At 42.2% G+C, this 13,053-nt stretch overlaps 1 protein-coding gene across 2 annotated transcripts; it reads right to left on the bottom strand.

Annotated features, from left to right (window-relative positions):
• Nucleotides 1-6,347: 6,347 nt before the first annotated feature.
• Nucleotides 6,348-10,959, bottom strand: LOC132466381 (uncharacterized). 2 transcript variants are annotated; one of them, XM_060063589.1, is made up of 8 exons: nucleotides 10,840-10,948; nucleotides 10,548-10,744; nucleotides 9,228-9,407; nucleotides 8,828-8,988; nucleotides 8,292-8,478; nucleotides 7,540-7,716; nucleotides 7,095-7,276; nucleotides 6,348-6,945 (listed from the first exon to the last, which is right to left on the bottom strand). In XM_060063589.1, the coding sequence occupies exons 3-8, from the start codon at nucleotides 9,376-9,378 to the stop codon at nucleotides 6,487-6,489; spliced, it is 1,317 nt and encodes a 438-aa protein (XP_059919572.1). In that variant the 5' UTR covers nucleotides 9,379-9,407; nucleotides 10,548-10,744; nucleotides 10,840-10,948; the 3' UTR covers nucleotides 6,348-6,486. The 2 variants fall into 2 exon arrangements, with proteins under 2 accessions (XP_059919572.1, XP_059919574.1); XM_060063591.1 differs by having other exon boundaries at nucleotides 10,646-10,959.
• Nucleotides 10,960-13,053: the final 2,094 nt, after the last annotated feature.

Here is a 13,053-nt window from a genome sequence, read left to right as displayed (position 1 = left end):
ACCAATAAAAAACGACAGTGTTACCCCTTCGTTTTTTTTTCATGACGACCAATAAAAAACAACATGGTTACCCCTTATGTTTTTTTTCATGACGACCAATAAAAAACAACAATGTTACCCCTTATGTTTTTTTTCATGACGACCAATAAAAAAAGGAACAGTGTTACCCCTAATGTTTTTTTTCATAACGACCAATAAAAAAAGGAACAGTGTTACCCCTTATGTTTTTTTTCATGACGACCAATAAAAAAAGGAACAGTGTTACCCCTTATGGTTTTTTTCGTGACTACCAAAGAAAAACGACAGTGTCACCCCTCATGTTTCATTTGATAAAAACGACAGTGTTACACTGTCGTTTTTTATTGGCCGTCATGAAAAAAAACATAAGGGAAATAAACATAAGGGGTAACACTGTCGATATTTATCAAATAAAACATAGGGGGTAACACTGTTGTTTTTCTTTGGTCGTCATGAAAAAAAACGACAGTGTTACCCCTTGTTTTTTTCATGATGACTGATAAAAAACGACAGTGTTACCCCTTATATTTTATTTGACAAAGACAACAGTGTTACCCCTTACGTTTTTTTTCATGACGACCAATAAAAAACAACAGTGTTACCCCTTATGTTTTCTTTCATGACGACCAATAAAAAACAACAGTGTTACCCCTTATGTTTCCTTTCATGACGACCAATAAAAAACAACAGTGTTACCCCTTATCGTTTTTTTCATGACGACCAAAGAAAAACGACAGTGTTACCCATTATTTTTCATTTGATAAAAACGACAGTGTTACCCCTCATGTTTCATTTGATAAAAACGACAGTGTTACCCCTTGTGTTTTTTTTCATGACGACCAAAGAAAAACAACAGTGTCACCCCCTATGTTTTATTTGATAAATATCGACAGGGTTTTCCCCTTATATTTATTTCATGACGGCCGATAAAAAACGACAGAGTTACCCCTCATGTTTTTTCCATGTTGACCAATAAAATATGATAGTGCCACCCCTGTTGACGTTTTTGCAGGGATCGGAACATGAGCTGTTTAGAGTGTTAAGCTCCGAACTTAACAATGCACCATCAAGACACCGGTTAAAGTCATCACAAAGGTTATACTTGACTTTATAATTCGCATGAAATAGAGAAAATAAACTTCCAACCGAGGTCATCAACCGGACTTGAACCCCGGTCTCGAGAGGGTTAGGCAGAGTGCACCCCACTGCACCACTGAGGCGAAGACAATACACAATAATCAATCATCAATAAAGAGGATATACATGACATTAAAATGTATGTGTGTGTTTCTATTATTTCCCTAATGTTTTTTTTTCAAGACGACAAAATAATAAACAACAGTGTTACCCCTTATGTTTTTTTTCATGACGACCAAAAAAAACAACAGTGTTACCCCCTTTATGTTTTTTTTCATGACGACCAATAAAAAACAACATGGTTACCCCTTATGTTTTTTTTCATGACGACCAATAAAAAACAACAATGTTACCCCTTATGTTTTTTTTCATGACGACCAATAAAAAAAGGACCAGTGTTACCCCTTATGGTTTTTTTCGTGACTACCAAAGAAAAACGACAGTGTCACCCTTCATGTTTCATTTGATAAAAACGACAGTGTTACAATGTCGTTTTTTATTGGCCGTCATGAAAAAAAACATAAGGGGTAAGACTGCTGTTTTTTATTGGTCGTCATGAAATAAACATAAGCGGTAACACTGTCGATATTTATCAAATAAAACATAGGGGGTAACACTGTTGTTTTTCTTTGGTCGTCATGAAAAAAACCACAAGGGGCAACACTGTCGTTTTTTATTGGTCGTCATGAAAAAAAACGACAGTGTTACCCCTTGTTTTTTTCATGATGACTGATATAAAACGACAGTGTTACCCCTTATATTTTATTTGACAAAGACAACAGTGTTACCCCTTATGTTTTTTTTATGACGACCAATAAAAAACAACAGTGTTACCCCTTATGTTTTCTTTCATGACGACCAATAAAAAACAACAGTGTTACCCCTTATGGTTTTTTTCATGACGACCAAAGAAAAACGACAGTGTTACCCCTTATGTTTCATTTGATAAAAACGACAGTGTAACCCCTCATGTTTCATTTGATAAAAACGACAGTGTTACCCCTTGTGTTTTTTTCCATGTTGACCAATAAAAAACAACAGTGGCACCCCGGTCAACGTTTTTGCAGGGATCGGAACATGAGCTGTTTAGAGTTTTAACCTCCGAACTTAACAATGCACCAACAAGACACCGGTTAAAGTCATCACAAAGGTTATACTTGACTTTATAATTTGCATGAAATAGAGAAAATAAACTTCCAACCGAGGTCATCAACCGGACTTGAACCCCGGTCTCGAGAGGGTTAGGCAGAGTGCACCCCACTGCACCACTGAGGCGATGACAAAACACAAAAATCAATCATCAATAAAGAGGATATACATGACATTAAAATGTATGTGTGTATTTCTATTATTTCCCTAATGTTTTTTTTTCAAGACGACAAAATAATAAACAACAGTGTTACCCCTTATGTTTTTTTTCATGACGACCAAAAAAAACAACAGTGTTACCCCCTTTATGTTTTTTTTCATGACGACCAATAAAAAACAACATGGTTACCCCTTATGTTTTTTTTCATGACGACCAATAAAAAACAACATGGTTACCCCTTATGTTTTTTTTTCATGACGACCAATAAAAAACAACAATGTTACCCCTTATGGTTTTTTTCATGACGACCAAAAAAAACAACAGTGTTACCCCCTTTATGTTTTTTTTCATGACGACCAATAAAAAACAACAGTGTTACCCCTTATGTTTTTTTTCATGACGACCAATAAAAAACAACAGTGTTACCCCTTACGTTTTTTTCATGACGACCAATAAAAAACGACAGTGTTACCTCTTAGGTTTTTTTTCATGACGACCAATAAAAAACAACAGTGTTACCCCTTATGTTTTTTTTCATGACGACCAATAAAAAACAACAGTGTTACCCAGGGACGCGGGAAGTGGGGGTGCTTAGGGTGCTGCAGCGGCCCCTGGCTGTAACTGCAAGTGAGAAAGTTTTCTGAACAAATCAATACTTTTTTTTTGTTGTATTATTTTATCATACAACATGATTTTTCATTAAATTATTGACATCCACCCTTTTTATGATATTTATCATATTATCGGTACTATGATGATTTTACATAAGCATGTTGGTGTTCAACATCTGTTGTAGTGAACATTCTAAAACTGGTGTAAAATGTTGCTGCCATATTAATAGACACGTTGAATGTTATCGTTTTGATTCTGGAATCCCGCACGTAAACTGGTTGGCAAAAAAAGAGCAAAGACGGGCGGTTCACTTGACGGAGAAATCGTCACCTACCTCATATCAGACAACTCGTAAGTCTGGATGAAAATTAAGGCTTTCTATTATTGTCACTTTCCTTTGTAAACCTTTAGAAATAACCTCCTGAATCCTTGTTTGAACGCTGTGTATAATCCCGGACCGCAACAGCTTGTCGGCATGTTGTTAGTGTGTGAAATTCAGCCCAGTATCAGCCGAGTTGACTCTAATTTCCACATTGTTTATTTGCTAACGTTTGTGAATAACAGTGGCTAGTTGGCAGAACTCTTTTTACACACCAGTAGAGTGTTTATCAGAGCGGATCCCTGAATGTGACGTCACCCCTCATCTCGTCTCTGTAAACAACGGATGTTGCGCAGCATTTATTATGACGTCATTATATAGATTCTCTCTCAGCACCCCCCCCCTCGGACTGACTTCCCGCGTCCCTGTGTGGAGAGCCTCTCCACACTAACCCGGGTAAATATAAAAACGCACATTCGCAATGAGAACGATCTCCGTCCACACTATCGTTTTCATATCGTTTATGGAATTTTTTTCATCCACGTTCCACACTGAAATGATTTTGAAAAACAGTTGTCATGGTAACCTAAACCCGCCACGCCTCTGTTTAGATTACAGGCGCACGATCAGCTCTGATAGTTGCAGTTGGCTTATCATTTTCACTCACAAGCAAAAATATGGCTCAAACCAAAACTTTTTGGATCGTTTTCAGCTCCATGGCACCGCCAACTGGATATGGCCAGTACTGCAATATATAATTATTATTATTATTATTATTATTATTATTATTATTATTATATATTTGTCCTGTTAACATAAATGTATTTACTTACTAATGTGGCTTTACTTCATCTCTTTTTATATTAACTTTAGTTTAATTAAAATAATATTGCAATAAAATACCAGATGTCAGACAGACAAGCACACACAAACACACACACACACACACACACACACACACACACACACACACACACACACACACACACACACACACACACACACACACACACACACACACACAATTAACCACAAACGGTGCAGAAATAATAGCTTTTGAAGAATCAAAGTATATAACTCGCCCTCAACCTCTTTGCCAAACCCTCAGGCTCCTATCCCTCATCATATCAAATTCTGATCTTATCCTCTTTGAGTGTGTCTAGCAATGCAGCAACGATGGCCAAAATTGACAAGAAAATAAATTTCCTATAAGAAATTGCTACTGGGTTCATTCTCTATCTATGGTCATTCTTTCTGGCTTTTACACCCCTGTTGTGCTTTTTCGAGAGATTTAATAATTTATTGATTCTTAGACAATTTAAAATCCCGCATTTAGGCACTTGCCCTAATGCACTTGCTTAATGGCGCAACACACAAAAAACACATACACACCCTGAAGATATAATCATTTCTATATATATAAACATCTACACTCCTGGCCGAGTACCCATTGTGTGTGTGTGTGTGTGTGTGTGTGTGTGTGTGTGTGTGTGTGTGTGTGTGTGTGTGTGTGTGTGTGTGTGTGTGCGTGTGCGTGTGTGCGTGTCTGTTTATGTACCAGCCTCCCCCAGGGCCCCCACCCTTACTGCATGATGAGGCATGATGGTAAATACCCACGTCTTAGTAAAGTGATGATATCGAGACACAACTCCTCTCTGCTCATGAACAGGGTGAGTTGAACGCACTAATGCATTCCACACCACATATTCCTCTCTTGTAAGAGTGGAGGCCTCTGATGTGCAGCTTTGTATTGAGCAGTCTACCATGCAGTAGCTTGGCAGGACATACTGAGGTCGTGGATCCGTATGTGTGCAAAAACTCGGTCTGTAAACAGTCTTTGAATACTCTGTTGAAGCGTTCTATAACCCGATTTGCTAGTGGGTAATACAAAGAGCTGTGTCAACGATTTATATCTCTTTCAGCAAGGAAGGATTTCAACTTAGCTGAAATAAACTGAGGGTTTGCCCAGTTATTAGTTCAAGTGGATTTCCTTCCCTACTCAACACAGTGGCAAAAAAGGTCTTCACAGTCATAACAGTAACAGCCAGTGTTGAAGCTAGACCTTTTTTGGGAGGGCTCAAGCCCACCCAAAACTTGCCTTAGCCCACCCTATCGTTTCGTCCTCAACTCTAATATTCTATGGGTTGTTTTTACACAAGCAATGAGAGGATGGATGCTGAACACAAGGCGATTATATCTATGCCTCTTCTTGAATTGCTTCATGTTTTAGTCGGCAGAGGCTGTAGGCCTAATGGTGCGTAGCATGATAAGCATGATAAGGTGTGGTTTGTATACCCTAGGACAGTAATAGGTTTCTTCATGTACATCGCTAATCTAACTGTCGGCTTTGTAAGAGGCACATGCAGGAATGTGCTCTGGCAAATGTGCTCTGGAAGTATGGAGACTGCTGAACCAGTATCTACAAGCAGATCTCTGGCAAACGTCTGACCATCTTTTATGTGAAGAGACACAGTACAGGTAAGACGTCGGGTCTGTGACACATTTGTAGGGGGAGCAATGCTAAGGACTGTAAGATTAGGCACAGCAACATCTTGCACGTTGTGTGTGGCTCTTGTTCTGCAACAAACTTACCCACAACATGAAAACAGGAAATGGCAAAGGTAATGCAGATGATCTGATTAGAAAACAAAGTGCACGTAATTATCTCATTATTCGTTTGACCTAAGAAGACGTTTGTGGAATACAATACTTAGTCGTGGGTGAAGTCGTGGATCCCACAGCGGCAGGCAAAAGGAGCTTATCAGTTTTTGTGTCGGGAACTGGCGATGAAGTTCCAGATGTTGGAGGAATAAATCACAATTATTCAGCGTAAAAATACCAACTATCGGGATTCAATATCTGCCATCCTCATATATTACCCACATCTTATTTTACCACAACACCCCTGCATATAGCCTATGTTCAAATATAGAAAAAAGGAGACAGGAAAAAAACAGCTTATAATTTATTAAATTTTTTTATCTAAAGTGGTGTACCGTATTCCAGAGCAGTAAAAAGGGAAAAGGCACAAATATAAATATCATAGAGGACTTATGTCCTTTCAGTCCGTTGCCAGAGGAGTAAGGTCCTTTCAGTCAGTTTCCTGGATCTGGTTCTGAGAAAACCTGTAGAGCAGGCAGTCCATCTCGTACTCAAACTGTGCGAGCTGATGCTGCGGGAGCATTCGCAGCCGGTGTTCAATCCGCTTGCAGCACACCGAAATGTAGTCGTTGTGCTCCTCTTGCCGTGGTGCTCCTGTTGCCATCCTTTCCAAGGTTTTGCCGATGGTCTGCATGAGCACCACCTCCTCATTCACGGCCCCATCCCAGCGCTTCTTTTTCCGCTTTGCGGGCGGACGCTGGCCTTGGTCAGTACCTCCGGAGGTCAAACTGCACTCCAAAACCCCAGGGAGTGTACCCTCACAGATGGTCGGGGAGCCAGCCAGCGGGATGTCCAACTCCGGCTCCTCTGGTAGTGTGCTGCCATTGCCCTCCGAAGAGGAATCGGTCACCATGCTCGCCCCCTCAGGCGCCCCCGCATCACACAATTCCTAAAATAAAGAACAAGGATGGATTTAATACCATGGTCCCCTCCTATTTATAACAGGGCATGCTTGCCATTTACAAAAAAGAAGAGCACAGCACACATTATTTTCAAGACCATATTTGAGAAAAGGGCAGCGATGATCGATTCTATCACCTTGCGAGGGAGGTTGGACGTGCTCTCCTTCCTCTTGGTGTGTGGCTCAATGAACTGCATCCGATTGAGGGTCCACTGTTGTCTCGTTGTCCTCGGGGCCCCTGAGCTTCCCAAAGGAGCCGTTTTTTTAAAGCGATTGTAGGTCGTACGGAGGTTGTCCCATTTCCTCCGAACTTCTTTCCCTGAAGGGCACCAAAGACAGTTCAACGATCCCTTTTTGCATGTCAGATTTACGCTAGTCAAGCAAGTAGACTGGCGACATCAAACTGAATACCAATGTCGAACATGATACGTGGACAAACAAGCCTTGGTAGTCATTTCGGGTTTCGACCAAGGCGGACAACATGTAACGATCTTGCATTGACTATTTTCGATTCGTCTTGTTTTTTCATGCATTGTGGTGCTATTACATTGATGCAAGTTGTGCAAAAGTAGGAGATATTACCTGATAGATGGAGCTCGCTCTCGATCTCGCGCCACAGTTGGTCCTTCCTATTCCGGTTGGAATAGCCCTGTAGCGTGATGTTGTACAACGGTGGTCTCTCTTCCACCAGAGCAATCAGCTGCTCCTCCATTTCTTCGGTCCACTTGAACATTATACGTGAGGAGAACTCTCCCTTATCTCTCAGAACAAAAAAAGGCTAGTAAAGCTTCACATGCAGACTTGTAAGTCATACTGGTGTGAGGAAGTGTAAGAAACATTCGCTGGCCATCCGTGCCAAAACAACGGAGCAGTAATCAGGTCTTGCTAAAAGTCAGAGACCTTTCGGAGGCATTTTCAAGGCCTGGAGAATAAAATCTGTTTGCGTGCAAAACGACGGTATCAGCAAACATACTGACTGTTGTCAACTTTAATATCGATCTGCCAAAGTCAATAACATAGAAAGCAATTAAAAAATGTTAAAGCCTTGGAGTTCCCATGTGTCAGATATTATGAGTTATCATAAACGGAAATTAGTAAAGCCTTTTATTTAATTTGTGCTATAACTTTTATTCTTGTTATTTGGGCCATGATTTGTAAATCCACAGTTCTAATTTCCTAAACAGTTGGCTGCCATTATTCAAGCATTATCGAATGTTTCCGAGCCGTTATTTGGCCGAAATCAATACAAAGAGAGCAGCACTGCTCAGCAGTGAGTGGCGCGAAAAGATTTTCAAACATCTTTATCCACGATGTATATAACATTGTCGGCTCACCACGAGTGTCCAGGAAAGCAGGAGGTTGTGAATTTCCAAGAAAAGCACAGATGGCCGACTCTGCAATCGGGGAGCCAGCCAGCGGGATGTCCAACTCTGGCTCCTCTGGTAGTGTGCTGCCACTGCCCTCCAGAGAGGAATCGGTCACCATGCTCGCCCCCTCAGGCGCCCCAGCCTCACACAATTCCTAAACAAAAGAGCAAGGGTGGATTATGGTACCCACTGCGTTGTGCCACACACTGACCGTCCCTGGAAGGAGGGATCCCCCAATCTGCATTCTTCCTCAAGATTTCTTCCTTGCAGATTAAGGGAGTTTTTTCTTGCCCTTTTGGGAGCTAGGGTCAGGTGGGTGTTTGGCCTGTTAAGCCCTTTGAGACTGTAATGGTGATTAAGGACTATACAAATAAAATGTAATTTAATTTAATGGTATCCTCCTATTCATAACAGGGCATGCTTGCCATTTACAAAAAAAGGAGCACACGTTATTTTATAGACGACCATATTTTAGTAAAGGCAGAGATGATACATTTTATCACCCTGCGATTGAGGTTGGAGGTGTTCCCCTTCCTCTTGGTGTGTGGCTCAATGAACTGCATCCGATCGAGGGTCCACTGTTGTCTCGTCGTCCTCGGGGCCGTTTTTTTAAAGCGATTGTAGGTCGTACGGAGGTTGTCCCATTTCCTACGAACTTCTTTGCCTGAAAGGCACCAAAGACAGTTCAATGATATGTCCCCTTTTGCAAGCTGGCCGACTAGCAAAATCAAACTGAATGCCAACAACAAACACTCGTATTCTGTGTACAGAGCACTGATTACAAAGATTTTCGACCAAGGCGGACAACATTAAGCGATCGTTTGACTATTTTCAGGTCTTGTTTTCCATGCATTGTCGTGCTAATACATTGATTGCATGTTGTGCAAAAGTAGGAGATATTACCTGATAGATGGAGCTCGCTCTCGATCTCACGCCACAGTTGGTCCTTCCTATTCCGGTTGGAATAGCCCTGTAGCGTGATGTTGTACAACGGTGGTCTCTCTTCCACCAGAGCAATCAGCTGCTCCTCCATTTCTTCGGTCCACTTGGCCATTACACGTGAGGAGGATTCCCCCTTAACCCCTGGAAGAAAAAAAGGCTTGTAAAGCATTGTATGCAGACTTGTAAGTCCTCCTTGTCAGGAAGTGTAAGAAAAATTCACTGGCCCTCAGTGCCCAAACAGTGAAGCAGCAGTGGGGTCCAATGATGTGTTTGAGATGCATTGTACACCCCCCGCACGAGTTGCAAGGTGGCAAATCTCCAAGCTGTCTTGCGACATTTCACCTGGCACGCCCCCTTTCGGTCGTATCCACTCAGGCTCCTGAGAGTCCACCGTATTTAGCAAGGTTAACTGTACGCCACGACCAACAAAGATGGCTGAGCCCGTAATGAGATGTGTTTTCTTTGTATTTGTACCACGTTGGTCGTTTTAATGTTGTTTAATGTTTAATTTTGAATGCTCTTCAATACTTGATTACATTGCTGCTTCAATCCGGTCACCAATTTATGCATTTCGCGGTCTAGCGGTGCGTGCAACACAATGTAAAGTTTTGTTGTTTGTTTTTGAGGGGTTTCGTAGGGATACCCACATAGACATACGGATTGCTACGAAGTGCTACAAGTCAGGAAGTGATGTCACAAGAGCAACTTCCGCGGGTGGTGTACGATGCATCTCAAACACACCATAAGAACCGGAAAAGTGGGTTGCCGGAAATGATGTAGTTTGCGGAACAATCACAGCCCTTGCTGCTGCGGCACCTCAACGCAGGGTTAGTTTTTAGGGGTCAGGCCCTTGCGGTGGACGCAAGGAGAGTCTGTAATGGGTCCCTTAACCATATCTTTACCTTAAGGTAACAAGGTAATATTATACCACCAGGTGTGAGTGTGATCAGCCGATACAAGGCGTTTTGAAAATTAAAATAGGCCTCTTCTGACATCACAAGTGGGCGTGTCCACCTAGATGTGTGCTGGATAGACCCAGTGCTCTGTAGCAAACGTTGCTCATCTATCCGTCATACATCTAGATTGACACACCCACTTGTGATGACAGAAGAGGAAGACTTTCAAAACGGCTTGTAACGGCTAATCACACTCACACCTTGTGTTATAATATGTCACCTTTAAGACTCGCAATAGTGCGCGTTTTCTCCTCGTCCGCAATGATTGCCACTAGATAATTTTCAAACATCTTTATCCACGATGTATATAACATTGTCGGCTCACCAGGAGTGTCCAGGAAAGCAGGAGGTTGTGAAATCCCAAGAAAAGTAATTCTTCGTCGCCAATATGTTGTGTATGTAAGTAGATGGGCGCGCACACACCCCGAATCAAACCAACGGCCAACTGCCTTTATCCGACCACTCCGTTGGTGGTTGGATCTCCCTGGTGACTGCTGCCAACGACTCAGTAGCCTGTAAGTTCTGCGCTTGCGCGAGATGCAAAAAAAAAGAAAAGGAAATGACGGAACGGAGTGCAGACCATAGATTATCAGATTAGAAAAACAAAGCACACACACTATGACATGCTCCTCTATTTGGTCCACGCAGCCATGGCTTCCAGAAATATGTAGAAGTATCAAAAAAATGCAGGGCAACAATGTATTGTTGTCTGTAGCTCTGCGCCATCTCTGTTTAAGTGGTTTGTTTACCATCGTCACTTCCGCTCCTCCCACAAACCCGCTGATTCGTTCTCCTAGCAGCACAAAACCAATCGGAATATCCGATGGTTAAAATCATCTCCCGCCAACCCTCTCAGACCACACACAATCCGCGCTGTTTCTAAAGCTTCCAACACAGCTGAACACACAGAACAGATTTGCCCCTGAACTCGTCCGTGTCTCCCCAAACGTTTCAGATGGCCAACGGTTGGGCCATCTGATAGGAAGCAGTCACAGGCGGAGAAGATTCATAACATGCTTTATTAAATTGCGTACGGATAGTTCTCTCTCTGGTGTGGTACATTACGAACCCCACTGAGAGGTAGCGGCGGTGGCTTCGTGGATTAGTATAAATCCTGAACGCCAGCGACCGGGGTTCAAATCTCACTGCTCTATCATAATGCCTTTTACCTGCCAGCAGGGCCTTGTATCTTCAATAATATCCAAACGGAATTTCGATATAATTTAAACTTTATTCAGAATCACAGTTTTAGTTTCATACCGGCTACGTTTTCAGTTGGTCTCATTGATTTACATTGACGCTGGAGCGTGACACTGCCCAATCTGGCAGTGTTGCAAGGTTGGGCGGTTTTTCTCGCCGGATTGGGCTAGGGCGTGTCTAGGCGCCCATGATGCGGAGGAAAATCTCTCTAATCTAAAATTATATTAATTATATATAATTGTAATTATCGTTAAATAATAATTGTTGCCCAGATGGCAGGAGGAGTGTAATTTAAAGATCACATATAGGTAAACAATGGAGTGTACTCGTTCGTGATGCTACAATGCAATATATATATATATTTCTTTTTTTGATATCCAGACATTTTTTGCGGGGACACATTCCTGTTCCCCACTTGTATTGGAGTGAACGGCGATATTTACTTCTGGGGCCCTTGAATCGACCGACCCGTCCACAGCCCGCTAAAACGGGTGCCATACCAGGTTTGGCCGCTGAGCACTGGTGGATTGCGGAATTATGCACTGCTCCTGGGGGCTTGGGGAACACTAAGCCACCCATAAAACGTCTGGATATCAATCAAAGGCTCATAATTATATTTATACCATGTACTAAAATAATGTAAGTTTCCTCTTTTCAAAACGCCACCTCAAGCGTTTTATTAGCCGTCCTATGTTATCATTTTTTGCTAGAGAAGATGGGGTGGGCAGCTGAAAGGAGTGGTAGTGAAACAAATGTTTCGGCCTGGCATCCGAGAGGGCCTAGTTCACTGCTCCGTTAAACTTCTCGTTTCCGAGGTTTTTCCTTTTACTTAACATGAATGACGTTGATGGTTTTTAGGCACTGTGGTGACTTTTTATCACTAGAAGTGTTTTAGTGATAAATGGATTTTTAGACTTGTTCAGCTGGTGGATTTAATGATTAGTTTCCGTGACCCAGTGATTCAGTTCGCCACGAGGAGTCGTTCGCGAATCGTTCGTTCGTTGGTTCGTTCAGTCGAGTTTCCGGTAGCACTAATTCCACTGAGTCTGACTGACTCAGCTGAGAACCGTGCAATGGGGTCCATTCCATGATGCGATTTACCGCTACCAGAAACCAGGCTGAACGAATATACGATTCGTGAACGACTCCTCCCAGTTCAGTCAAGTTTCCGGTGAATCGATTCACCGGAAACTCGACTGAACGTGGAGGAGTCGTTCGCAATTCAGCCTAGTTTCCGGTAACGGTGAATCGCATCATGGAATGCACGCCATTGCACGGTTCTCAGCTGAGTCAGTCAGAATCAGTTGAGTTAGTGCTACCGGAAACTCGTTCGTTCGTTCAGTCGAGTTTCCGGTGAATCGAATGGTGAACGAGACGACCGAACGAACGAGAGAGACGAACCGGTTCGGTTTGTTCGTCCTAAAGACTCGTTCATTCGAACTGGTTCGCGAACGAACAAGCCAACATTTCTCTGCTTGCGATCACTGCATTCACCATTTATTGATGCATTTATTCAACAGATCCAAAGACAAAGAACGGGTGCATTACGGTATCATTTTTATAATATTGTTAATAGCCTAATAAACATTTCAGTTGCGTTAGTATTTAATTTTGCATTTGCTTGTTTAGCT

This window comes from Gadus macrocephalus, chromosome 10, assembly GCF_031168955.1.
Source record: "Gadus macrocephalus chromosome 10, ASM3116895v1".
NCBI lineage: Eukaryota > Metazoa > Chordata > Actinopteri > Gadiformes > Gadidae > Gadus > Gadus macrocephalus.
This window is presented reverse-complemented; position numbering and strand designations above follow the sequence as displayed.

Excerpts from the sequence above, each read along its gene's own strand:
- LOC132466381 (XM_060063591.1), bottom strand. The coding sequence starts at position 9,378 with ATGGCCAAGTGGACCGAAGAAATGGAGGAGCAGCTGATTGCTCTGGTG. Across the intron at positions 7,717-8,291 it reads TGCTTTCCTGGACACTCGTG|ATAAGGGAGAGTTCTCCTCA; the intron begins GTGAGCCGACAA and ends TTGTTCTGAGAG. Across the intron at positions 6,946-7,094 it reads CGTCCAACCTCCCTCGCAAG|GAATTGTGTGATGCGGGGGC; the intron begins GTGATAGAATCG and ends TCTTTATTTTAG.